Source organism: Budorcas taxicolor, chromosome 13 (assembly GCF_023091745.1).
Source record: "Budorcas taxicolor isolate Tak-1 chromosome 13, Takin1.1, whole genome shotgun sequence".
Classification (NCBI taxonomy): Eukaryota; Metazoa; Chordata; class Mammalia; order Artiodactyla; family Bovidae; genus Budorcas; species Budorcas taxicolor.
The window spans coordinates 25143946-25155764 of record NC_068922.1 but is presented as its reverse complement, the minus strand read 5'-3'; the positions used below and the strand labels follow the sequence as shown (position 1 = coordinate 25155764).

The 11819-nt window shown below is 44.3% G+C and overlaps 1 protein-coding gene across 11 annotated transcripts in view; it reads right to left on the bottom strand.

Annotated features, from left to right (window-relative positions):
* Positions 1 to 251: 251 nt before the first annotated feature.
* Positions 252 to 11819, bottom strand: part of KIAA1217 (KIAA1217 ortholog) — a 349091-nt gene continuing 337523 nt past the window's right edge. For 6 of the 11 annotated variants that reach the window (XM_052651328.1, XM_052651329.1, XM_052651333.1 and 3 more), the window contains 6 exons: positions 9257 to 9376; positions 5449 to 5484; positions 5218 to 5295; positions 3502 to 5103; positions 2866 to 2988; positions 252 to 2155 (listed from right to left, as the gene is read on the bottom strand). In XM_052651328.1, the coding sequence (XP_052507288.1) occupies positions 1661 to 2155; positions 2866 to 2988; positions 3502 to 5103; positions 5218 to 5295; positions 5449 to 5484; positions 9257 to 9376 (2454 nt within the window). In that variant the 3' untranslated portion in view covers positions 252 to 1660. Of the gene's footprint in view, positions 2765 to 2865; positions 2989 to 3501; positions 5104 to 5217; positions 5296 to 5448; positions 5485 to 9256; positions 9377 to 11819 lie in introns of all 11 variants that reach the window. The other 5 variants (XM_052651337.1, XM_052651339.1, XM_052651331.1 and 2 more) reach the window with 4 other exon arrangements.

Genomic DNA, 11819 nt, shown 5'->3' with positions numbered 1-11819 from the left:
CAAGTCCCTGAGATTTCTTGTAGTCAGTTCATTATCTTGGTATTATTTTCACTAGCTTTTCTGCTGATATTTAAAATGAATACATAATAGGGTAATGTTAGTGAGAATATTTCCCTGTAGACCAGTGATCTCTTTTAAAATTGAGAACTCAAAAAAAAAAAAAAAAAACAAACCAAAATCTTAGTGATAAAGGCATTTTATTTCTACTTTACTTCTACTGGAGATGAAGAAACAAGTTAATAAGAGCCCGTCTGGTAAAGGAGGGTGGTAGAAACTCTATCTGGTTTGCTTGCTATCAGCTAAACCTTGCTAAGCCACGAAGAAGGTTGGAGGTTTCATGGGAAGGCACTATATTTGTATATTTGTAATGAATTTCTCAGAATGCACTGCCCCAGAGCTTTCAGAAAACCCCTCTGCATCTGGTTACATGTTTTCTTATCATGCCCTCAAAGCCAAAAGCATTTAACTTGGTAACAGTTTATGTTTGTTCTTTGACTAGTAAGTAGTTATAGGGACAAGGTACAAAAAATAGTAAGCATGCAGCCCTTTATTTAGTTTTGCAAAGTCTCTGCTTATAGTTCTGTATATTACATGACTGTGTTATACAAATACACTTATTTACAAAAACACTCTAGCTGTGCAAACTTGTTGCTTTTTAAAAATGTCCGGCAAGTCCCATTTCTGCCCATCCCAAGATAGATGTTTAAAGCATGCATAAAAATGAACTTTGGTGTGGGAAAACTACTCTGTGTGCTGTCACATACAGTATTTTTGGCATCTATTTATATATTTACAAAAGTTGATCAGTTTACAGAACCGCACATAAGTGTACATTTTAAAATCCACAATGCAGTAGTGTGGGTTACCAGGTCTCAGAAAACAAAGGGAGGATTGAGATACTGCAAAGAAAACAACTAGAGAATCCCAATACGTTGAAAAGAAAGAAAGAAAAGCAGAACTAGCTTGCTTGGGCTGGCAAATTATTATACATAACTTTTATGGCAGTGCAGTAGGGTTGATAATTGCCTTCTACACGTGCCTCTGTGTTGGCTTGTGCAGAAGTTCACTGGCTTCTTGTCTAGCACACTACTTTCAAATGTACAATGCTATAGTATCAAAATGTTTTGGCAAAAAAGATCTCGAAAGAAACCATGAAGTTTTGACAAAAATAGAAATCTGTAATAAAGCTAAATAACACTAAAATAAAAGGAAATATAATAGTATCTGTTTTACAATTTGTATAGTCACACTTGTGTATTTCTCTGTTCACTTCTAGTCTCCGTAATGAAAAATATTTTTATACAAAACATACTAAAATTCTGGAATCATACATGTTTTACATGCTTAATACATTTTTTATTTTCCTGCCTCACACACACCCTTCTCTCTCGCCATACTCTCTTTTTTGGTAACACATGCTTGCTTCATTTAACAGGTACTGAATAGAGACAGTAAACACTATGTAATTAGAACAGCAACAAAGTAAAAAAAAAAAAAAGCTTTACTGAAGTCTGTTAAGTCAGTATTTAGCACATACTTAGCATTAAGCCTCAAACAGTACAGCAATATGTTACATTCTCTTGTGAAAACAGTAAGACCGTTAAAAAAAATTTTTTTTTCTTAAATGTAACTCCAACTTGTGATTAATTGGATTTGGCCTTTAAGAGGTTTCCTTTGCTGTGGATGGGGTGGCTTTGCTTGAACTTCCGTTCTGTGCCTTGTAGCTGGTGAGGCTAGGAGTGTGGCTGCTCCTGATGCTCTTTGCACCTTGATTCAGTGAAGTGGGGGAGGCAGGGGACGGGGGGGAGGAGGAGAAGGAAGGAGGGGCTGCTCGGCCGTTTTGAGTCTGCAGTGAGAATGAGAGATGGTGACCTTTCCCTGTATGAGTGGGGCTCTGAAACTTTAAGGAGCCGTTAGAGACAGAGGGGATCAGGGAGGCGGAGGGAGCAGGTCGTCCTGTGTGGGGGCTGAGAGGGTTAGAAGGAACCGATGGTTTAGTAGCAGGCGGATTAGGGAAGTTAGGGCCGTCACCACTAGAAGAAGGCAGAGAACCGCTTTTCCCAGAGCTGGGAGAAAGGGCTGGAATCTTAGAAGCAGGTAAGGAGGGGAAAGTAGGCTTACAGTCCCCACCAGCTTTCTTAGCACTTCCATTAGCCTGCAAACAAAGATGGCGGGAGACAGTTTATCAGAAAGCTGGTAACACCATCAGTCCACAGGCTCTGGCAACACAGCCCTTCTGAGGATCATTAAATCAAAGACACCAAACCAAACTTAAACCAGTTCGAGGCCTGAGCTAACTCTCGTCATGCTGTACTGGGCCTGGCAGAAACCCCCCAAGTGCCGGGCAGAGGATGTACAGAACAGGGAAGAAGGAAGAAGAGCGCTTGTGAGAACAGGCACATCATTCTCCTCCCACCTCTGGGTTCAGGGGGCGGGGGGGCCATGCGGGGGGCTGTTACTGGGGTGGGGGCAGGGCATCATGATGGTTAATGGGCCTCTAGTGCGATGCAGTCAACACACACGTTAGTCCTGGTGACTTTCAGGGCAGCCTTTTCTCTCGGTTTCCCCAGGTGTTCTGATGAACCACTACACTCCCCCAGGGAAAGCCACCTGGCCCGCCACCTCGTTTTTACAGGTCAACTTTGGAGTCACACAGTGAAAGATGTTTTATTGCGAGCATGCAAAAGCGTGGTGAGAAGTTGAACAAAGGCTTTGAGACTCTCTCTTCATGCCCCCAGATCCAGGATGTCTAGATAAACTGTATCTTAACAAAGAAAAAGTGCAATATTTGGTATAAACTAAGTCAGTGACTTGCTTCTTAAGCACAAGAGTGTCCATCCAAAAGCGGGCTTAAGGTAGAACTACCTGGCGGTACTGGCGGGGGTCCTGCAGTTTGGACTGCTTGCCAGGCTTGTCCAGGCTTCCGGGTCTGTTCTTGGAGCTCATGGGGACTGGCATCCTGCTCGTCTGAGGGGTCCCAGTGGAGCCCTGTGGGGAGGAGCGGCAAGAGGGGGGAGAGAAAGGACGGTGTGAGTGGGTCATCCGAGGCCACCCGACTGTGTGCAGAGAAGCTCAACGTGAGAAGCCACAGCCCTACATGCAGGACAGATCTAGGAGACGGACATCAGGAGACACCACTGGGGTTAATTCGGAGAATCAAACAATGAAACTGCCCCACTACTGATCAAACGGATTTTAATGTGAGTATCAGAGCAATCACTTCAATGGCAAATAGCTGGCCCAGCGTCCTTGGGTTTTCCCAACACCAGTCAGCAACAGAGGTAAAAACAGAAATCGATTAGCTGTTAGACACCTAGTTGTTGTTGTTTTGAAGGCGAGGGAAGAAGTGTGAGAGAAAGGGATCATGGTGAACAGACAACAAAACAAAACGAGCCACCTGAAAGGAAGCGAGTCAATCACAAGACACCTTTTGCTAATGGTGATTATGGCAGATTTAAGAAAGCAGCTGGCTCTTTTCATTTTTCCATCAGACCAAGATACCTTACGTGAAGCTGAAGGTATAGATGAGGGGGGCTCTAAGGCAGTGGATGCTTCGTCCAGGACTAGCAAGGACGGGGGACCGGCCTCCTGGGCCGTGTGGGATGAACTTGCAACGGAATCTCTGTGGGAAGAACATGCGGTCTCAACTAGAGCTTTGGGGCTCATCTCACTGATGGTGTTTTCCAGCTGTTTGATTGTCTGCTCCAGGCTGTCCAACGTCCTGTAGGTATTTTTTCTGATTTCATCAGTTCTTGAAACCGGAGCAGTACTCTCCAGACTGGGCTGCTCTAGTCTCCTGAACAGGCTTTTAGGGGCGTCTTCGGATGGAGACCTACTGATCTCGAATCGCTTGGCTTCCTTGTGCTGTTTCAGCGTGCCATCCTCTTCCTCCTCTTCGTAGACCACCACCTGTAACGTCTTCTTCCCAGTCTTCGTGCCTGTGCGAATGGCTTGCGTGAGAGCCGCAAGCTGCTTCTTTGGGAATTTGAACTTGAACTTTTTCTTGGGGCTTTCAAACTGGTCATCGGTCACATCACCCTGGCTTTCTGAGCTTGGAGAATCAGTTGGGTTGAACTTGATCTGCTCGGTTTTATTCACTTCCTGTCCTCCTGACACTCCTGTCTCCACTGAAAGGAAGTGTGGCTGCAATTTACTCTTGGCTTCCTGCCCTGCTCGAGGGCTACCCAAAGCCCCCTCCTTAGGAAACTTCTGGGTAGTGTCATTCTGGACCACAGGGTCTCCAGTCTCCTCCTCTTCCTCTTCCTCTATCTTTTCTTCCCTCATCATTCTCTCCAGTTCCTCGTCACACTCCTCAAATATGGTTGAAAGTCTCTTGTATGCAGCCCGGATGTCCATGGGCTCATCAAAGATGATGATCACAGGCTTCTTGTCCAGGCACACCACAGGGTCTTCACTTTCAGTGCCTTCCTGCTGGGACAGGGTCTCTTTTTTGGCGTCAATGTTGACTGTCTGTACATCTTCCCCCTGTCGGCTCACTATATCGCGGACCTCCCCACTGGAGAGAGCCTGGACCGCGGTTTTGGTGATCATGAAGGCAATGTTGTCAGTGGTTGCCTTCTCCTCACTGGGAGAACTTGGTGTGGACTCCCCATCCTCACTAGGCATCGTGTTAGCATGCTTAGCTCCCTTTGGTCTTAAGACAACTTGGCCAAACTCTGTCATGGGAACCTCTTGGTCTGGAGTTTTGACATCACGAGTCGTCAATTCGGTTGATCTAGTGGGAGAGGGAAGGTGACCCTTCTCTGAATCTTCCTGTCCTTGCTGACTCACCCCCTTTGTCTTCCCATAATTCATCTTCTGATTCTCAGCATCAGATGCAGGGTACTGCAGCCCGGACTTTTTAGGTTCTTTGTTGATTTCACATTCGAATGAACTAATACCAGAGAAACTAGAATTGACTTTCGACACATTTTTCTGGGAATGGTTTTTACTGTCTCTAAGTAAACTCTTAGTGGAGAGGGAACTTTCCTTCACTGAGATGTCAGTTTTGTATTCTGCTGTTCTTGCTGCATCAGAAATACTATTCTCCATTCCTCTTTCCCACTTAGGATGGTCACTAGGTGTGAGAGCCCCTGGGGTAACCTGAGAGGAAGAGCGGAGGGGGGAAACCACATAGAGTGATCAGAAATGGATCTGGAGAGGAAAGGATTCAATCTGCATGGTATATCAGTTGGAATACATATCTGGTGAACTCACCTTCCGGGATTCCACTGGTGGGCCATTTTCATACTCAACATCAGATTTCCGTACGTCTTCATGGAAAAATTCCAAATTCTGGTAGAACAGTGTAGGACACGTTACTCCACAAAACCACACCCCCGCCCCCAAAGTGGACTACAACTAGAGTGTTCCTTTAATTACACTTCCAAAACATGCGGGCCAAGCACATTTGTTACACACCAGTCCAAAGCCTACAGCTCTGTTTACCTTGGGTTGCTTGGTTCTCCAACTTCCAAAAATGCCCTGTGTTTGCACAAGACGAAAATCTCAATTAGCAAAATGCTTCAAGGATTTCAAATGTTGGTAGGGGGAGCAGTTAAGAGAATATAAAGGGACTGATTCTGGACCAGCACGTCCTCTTTTCACCATCTGACTGTGCGCTTAGCCGACTCTAAAACCAGAGGATTGGGGTGGCGTTGTAGAAAGCACAATATATCAGCAGGCAGATTCTGAATCTGGTTCGGATCTGCCACTTAACTGTGTTATTTTCGGCAAGTCACCTCACTTCCCTGGGCCTCAGGTTTCTTGCTTATAAACCAAGGAACTAGACCAGGAAAGTTTCCACATCTCTGCCAGATGGTTATTTCAGTCTTAGCTATGCTTCTTGTATGGGGATTGTCTATAAGGGCCCTGCACTGGTTGGGTGTGGTACTTTGAGGTTAAAAAAAACCCCAGACCATTATTTTTCCCTGGTCAAATCATAGCTTTGAAAACATACTTGCAGTTTGTACTTGTACTTGCCAAGCAAAGTGTCAAAATAACCTTCAAACCAATCATAGCCAAGATGATCAAATCCCCATTCAGAGTGACAGTGCCTCCAAAATGTCATCTAAACATTTAGAAAACAGATACTTGAGGCTGAAGTCGTGACTGTGCTGTCATGATTCAGCTTTGAGTTGCTGGGTGCTCTGATTGAGAGGGAAGATGTGTTTCTGCGGTTCCCACCAAGATGCAGAAGGTAAGAGCCCAGTGGACAGGACCAGCTAAGGAGAACGCGCTACCTGCTGGGGGTGTAGCGGTAGCCTCGGCCCCGTCCACAGCCCTGACACTAGCCCAGCCTTCACTTCCAGGGCCTCGCTGGCCTTTCTTCTGGCGGCAGAAGCCCAAGAGGAAGAGGTGATCAGAGCAGACTGGGGCATGATCCCAAGGAGGTGGTTGGGTTTAACGCGATGATGACATAATGAAGCACGAGAACCCAGGCCCCGCCAGGAACAACCTAGATCAACCCTACTGCCCAGCTGGAAATGGAAAGAGTGTACACATCCAAGGAGTAACAGAGAGACAACAGAGTCAGTGTTAATCACAGGGAAATACGGCACAGGATCCTAAGCGCGTCAGCCACCAAACACCTCGTGTTTAACCTCCCCCCATCCCCATCGGGCCCCAGACGGTGCAGTGAGATTCAGCTGCTACAGTGGAACAATATCTCTTGTGGGATTTAAAATTCAGATTTTAAATTTAGACCTAAAATGCTGTATGAAGAAAAATAAATGAGGTTTTTGTCTTTAGGTTTCAACTCCAAAGAGGGAGGCAGCATACTGTGCTAGACCCTGAATGTGAGTACACCCAGAGGAAGAACTGGTGTACGCAGGGCTGCTGTTCTGCCGACCCGTGTACTGGGGGTTAGGACTGGCATCTGTTCTGATTGGCCAGTCCATGTCATACCCAGTGAAATATTTCAAATGCCACCCAGAAGTATATGTATTTTAAAACAAATTTAGCAGCAAGAATGGATCTGCTTCATCAAAGGAAAATGACTTTCCTCTGATAGAAAGTCACTAAGATAAAGATGCCATGTGTAGGTCTCATATGACCTAGCGTTTCTGATGCTGGGCTAGAAAAATGAAGGCAGGGATCAAAGCAAGTGCGGTAACTTTATCAAGGGTAACTTGTTCACAGCTGTCATGTAATCTCACAATGACATCTTAGTCTTAGATAATCAAGACTCTGCATGAAATGTAATTAAGCCTCATGAATGTATCTGTTTTGGGACCCCGAGATTTGACTGTTCAGACAACTGGTGAAGCAAAGGTAATAAGAATTTGGGCAAGAAACCAAAATTAGAAACACAGAAGTATTAGGCTAGCACTTCACGACAGAGGAGAAGAATTTTAAGAAACATTTGATTTATGGAAGAGAAGATGAACAGCCCAAGAAGAGATTAATAATGACAACAATTTGGGGACAGTTCTCATAGAGTCATGGTTATTTTGAAGGAGATCAGTCTACTCAATATGATTATCCAGAAAAAGTACCTGTAATTAAACCTTGTGTTTAGTGGCCTGGTGTTGGACAATCAGTACAAACTTGCTCAGTATCTGATGGACCCTTGATTGAGATCTATGGGATCGATGGGATATGGATTTCTAATTGCAGGGCAAGAAACCCCATGCAGCATTTTAGCAAATTAGAAAAATTCTACAATGAGATGATGACTGTTTCTGGAGGGATCCTCAAGAAGCTCCTGGTCAGTATTTTGGAAGAAACAGTCACTTTGGTTCAGTCACTTTGTAACTCAGGACATGCCAGGGCCTTGTATGAGCTGGCTTTATAAGGCCACAGAAGGAAATTCCTCAGATTGAAGAAGCAACATATTTCCATTGTGACTGTCATGCATTCAGTTCATACTAGTAGATTTTCTTCATGAGAAAGATAAATCAACAATAATCTCCCCTGGTGCATAGAGGTACCCCTATCACCTGGTTAACAGTTTCATTTGCCAGATATGTGGCAGGCGGAGTTTACATGAGGCTCTGGGATGGCTGGGAGCCAGGTCAGCCTCTGTCAGGGCTCCACAGCTGGAGCTGTAAGCCAGGACTGCATCTCTTGAAGGATTGTGCTTGAATAGCCCTCTGGTTTTGTGATCCTGTATGTTTTCACTGAACTTACTTATCCCTGGACTGAGGTACCTACGTGAAGTAGCAACTGGGCAGTATGTTATGGCTGATTTGTTTGACTTTACTTAAAGGAAGCTAGAAGTTTTAATTCTGAGATACAAGTTCCTGGCAGAAAATGTTAAGACTTTTTACCCTAAACTTAGACAGAGGCTTCATTCATAGAAGATGACTGTTTCCAAAAATCATCAAAGCTCCAGATTCAATTTACAGAGTTGAAGTTCAGACATGCAGGTTAATCTCCTTTCCTTAAAGTCCTTAGAGGAAAGGACTTTAAGCTAAGCCACCAGGGGCTTCCCTGGTGACTCAGCTGGTAAAGAATCTGCCTGCAATGCAGGAGACCTGGGTTTGATCCCTGGGTTGGGAAGATTCCCTGGAGAAGGGAACGGCTACCCTCTCCTGTATTCTGGCCTGAAGAATTTCATGGACTGTATAGTCCATGGGGTCGCAAAGAGTAGGACATGACTGAGTGACTTTCACTTTCTTTAAAGTCCTTATGTCATGACAGTGAGCTTGTTTCAGAGCCTAGTTGTCTCTTTGGAAACTGAGAATGAGACAAAGTACAACAGCACTAAAGTGATACTGCACTTGCTGACTTGGAAGGGGCACTTTGAGAATCTAGTAGTAACAAAAACTCTGGCATCCTCAAACGTGTGTGGAAGTCTCCATGGATACACCCATGGATGGCAGGTCAACAATTTTGCTGTGCATTTTCTTCCTGGAATCTAAAGCTTTTGCTTACTTTTAATGTAGACATCTTTGGTCCAGAAGACATGTTAAAAATTAGAAAAAGTGCCACCTGCTTCATGTTTCCTTTCTTTTTTTTCTCTCTTAGAGTTCTAGAAAATCTTGATGTTTTATCTTCGGTTTTGGGAGAAAATGCCTCAATTCTGCATTTATGGTTGTGTGCTGTGCACAGAACACAGCATCCATTCTGGAAACCTGAGCAAGAGATCTCTAGTGAAACCCTAAGCCGTGTCTCCATTTGTTTAAGGAAGGGGGGAAAAAAAAGGTGAAGAAAAGAGAGAAGGAACAGAAGCTCAAGCACAGAGCGATGTTAGTGCCAGAGCCAGGAAAGAAGGACGGCCCACTGGGTGGCCAACGTGTAACTGCCACGTTACCTTCTTCTCCTTGGATGGGGCTGTGGCCCCCGGCCTAGTGTCTTTAACGTGGCTGTCAGCCCGGGACTGCTCAGCGTGACTGTTTGAATTTACATCCATAAAGGAACACTTCTGGAATGCCTAAGGAATTAAAATACTGAGATTAACAGGGATGGAGTGCAGTGAGGTGGTCAGAGGGAACAGCTGGGATTTCAGAGGATTTCCCGGTTGAGACCTGCGTGTGGGACACGCTGGGGCCAGGGAGTCAGCGCCCTGAAAACTGGCTCCCCAGTTGACCTCAGGTCAGCAAAGCCCTTATTTTGGGGGCCAAGATGAAATGGACAGAGCCTTTGAAATGAAAGTCCTTTAATTCTGTCTGGGTGAACCTGATTTGTACTTAGTAGGGCTTCTTTGAAAGACTTTTGACCCTTAAAAATGCTGACTGTGTAAATGAATTAATAAGCTATCTTTCCAGTTTCCATTATATTTTTGCCAGTTTTATTGAGATGAAAGGGCACAAGATACTGTACATTTTTAAACTTTAAAATGGAAGTCATCTTTAACAGTTCACTGTTCGCAGCAGCAACATACTCCCATGCTCTGGACTGTTCTGCTGTAGAATAAAGTGAATTTTGAGCAGCCTGGGGGCAACCAGAACCCCACAGACTTGTCTCTGAAAACAAATGACTGTGGCTACAGGAGTACAGGGCCGGGCTAGTGAATAGAGTGAGGGCGGCCAGCTTCCAGAGAGAAAGCATCAGCTGTGTGTACAGCAGAAACGGAGCGACAGTCCTTATGATGGTAAGAGCAGGAGCATAACCCAAGCAGCGGCGTTCCCTGAAATTACTGGTTCAGGCAGGCTGCATGACATCCAGTTAAAAAATACCGTTTCCTGGGCCACACCTAGAGAATTAAGCCAGACTCTGCACTGTAGGACTTTTTCTTTAAGTTTTCAAATTTTTGTTTCATGGAACTAGGGTTGATTTATAATGCTGTGCCAATCTCTGTTGTATAGCAAAGCAACTCGGTTATATACATAACACATATTCTTTTTTAAAGATTCCTTTCCATTATGGTTTATCACATGATATTGAATATAGCCCCCTGTGCTATATACTAGGACCTTGTTGTTTATCCATACTATATATCTTTATGTAATACTTGACATCTACTAATCTCTGAGTCTGTTTCTGTTTTGAAGATAGGTTCATTGGTGCCATATTTTAGACTCCACATACGAGGGATATCAGATAGTACTTCTTCCTCTTCCTGACTTGACTTAGTATGAGAGCCTCTAGGTCCATCCGTGTTGCTACAGATGGCATCATTCATTCTGTTTTATGGCTGAATGGCATTCTATTGTATGCACCACATCTTCTTTAGCCATTTATCTGTTGATGGACATGAAGGATGTTTCCATGTTTTGGCTATTGTGAATTGTGCTGCTATGAACATAAGGGTACATTTATCTTTAAAAAAAGTTTTTTTATTGGAGTATAGTTGCTTTCTAATGTGTTAGTTTCTGCTGTACAGCAAAGTGAATTAGCTATATATATGCATAGATCCCCTCTTCTTTGGATTTCCTTCCCATTTGGGTCAGGACAGAGCACTGAGTTCCCTGTGTCATACAGTAGGTTCTCATTAGTTATCTATTTTATACATAGTAGTATACATATGTCAATCCCAGTATTCCAGTTCGTCCCAACTACCCTCCTTTACCCCCTGGTGTCCCTATGTTTGTTTTCTACATCTGTGTCGATTTCTGCTTTGCAAGTAGGTTCATCTGTACCATTTTTCTAGTCTAGCATTAGTATATAATATTTGTTTTTCTCTGACTCCACTCTGAATGACAGTCTCTAGGTCCATCCATGACTCTGTAAATGGCAAAAATCTGTTCCTTTTTAAGGATGAGTAATTCCACTGTCATATCTTTTTGCCTTTTCATACTTTGGTGGGAGGAGGAGAAGGGGATGACAGAGGATGAGATGGTTGGATGGCATCACCGACTTGAGGGACATAAGTTTGAGCAGGCTTCGGGAGTTGGTGATGGACAGGGAAGCCTGGCCTGCTGCAGTCCATGGGGTCATGAAGAGTTGGACACGACTGAGACTGAACTGAACTGAATTCCACTGTGTTGGGTTGGCCAAAAAGTTTTTTTTCAGGTTTTTTGGTTTAGGAGTTATGGAAAAACCCAGATGAACCTTTTGGCAAACCCAGTATAGATGCACCACAGCTTCTTTGTCCATGCCTCTGCTGATGGACATTTAGGTTGCTCCCATGTCCTGGCTGCTGTAAACAGTGCTGCAGTGAACATTAGGGTGCATGCACCTTTCAAATTATAGTCCTCTCCAGATACATGCCCAGGACTGTGGTTGCTGGATCATATGGTAGTTCTGTTTTTAGGTTTATTGTTTAAAGAGACTCTACACTGTTTTCCATAGTGGCTGTATCAATTTACATTCCCACCACCACTGTAGGAGGGACCCTTCAATCCACACCCTTTCCAGGATTTACTGTTTGTAGATATTTTGATGATGACCATTCTGACCAGTGTGAGGTGACACCTCATTGTAGTTTTGATTTG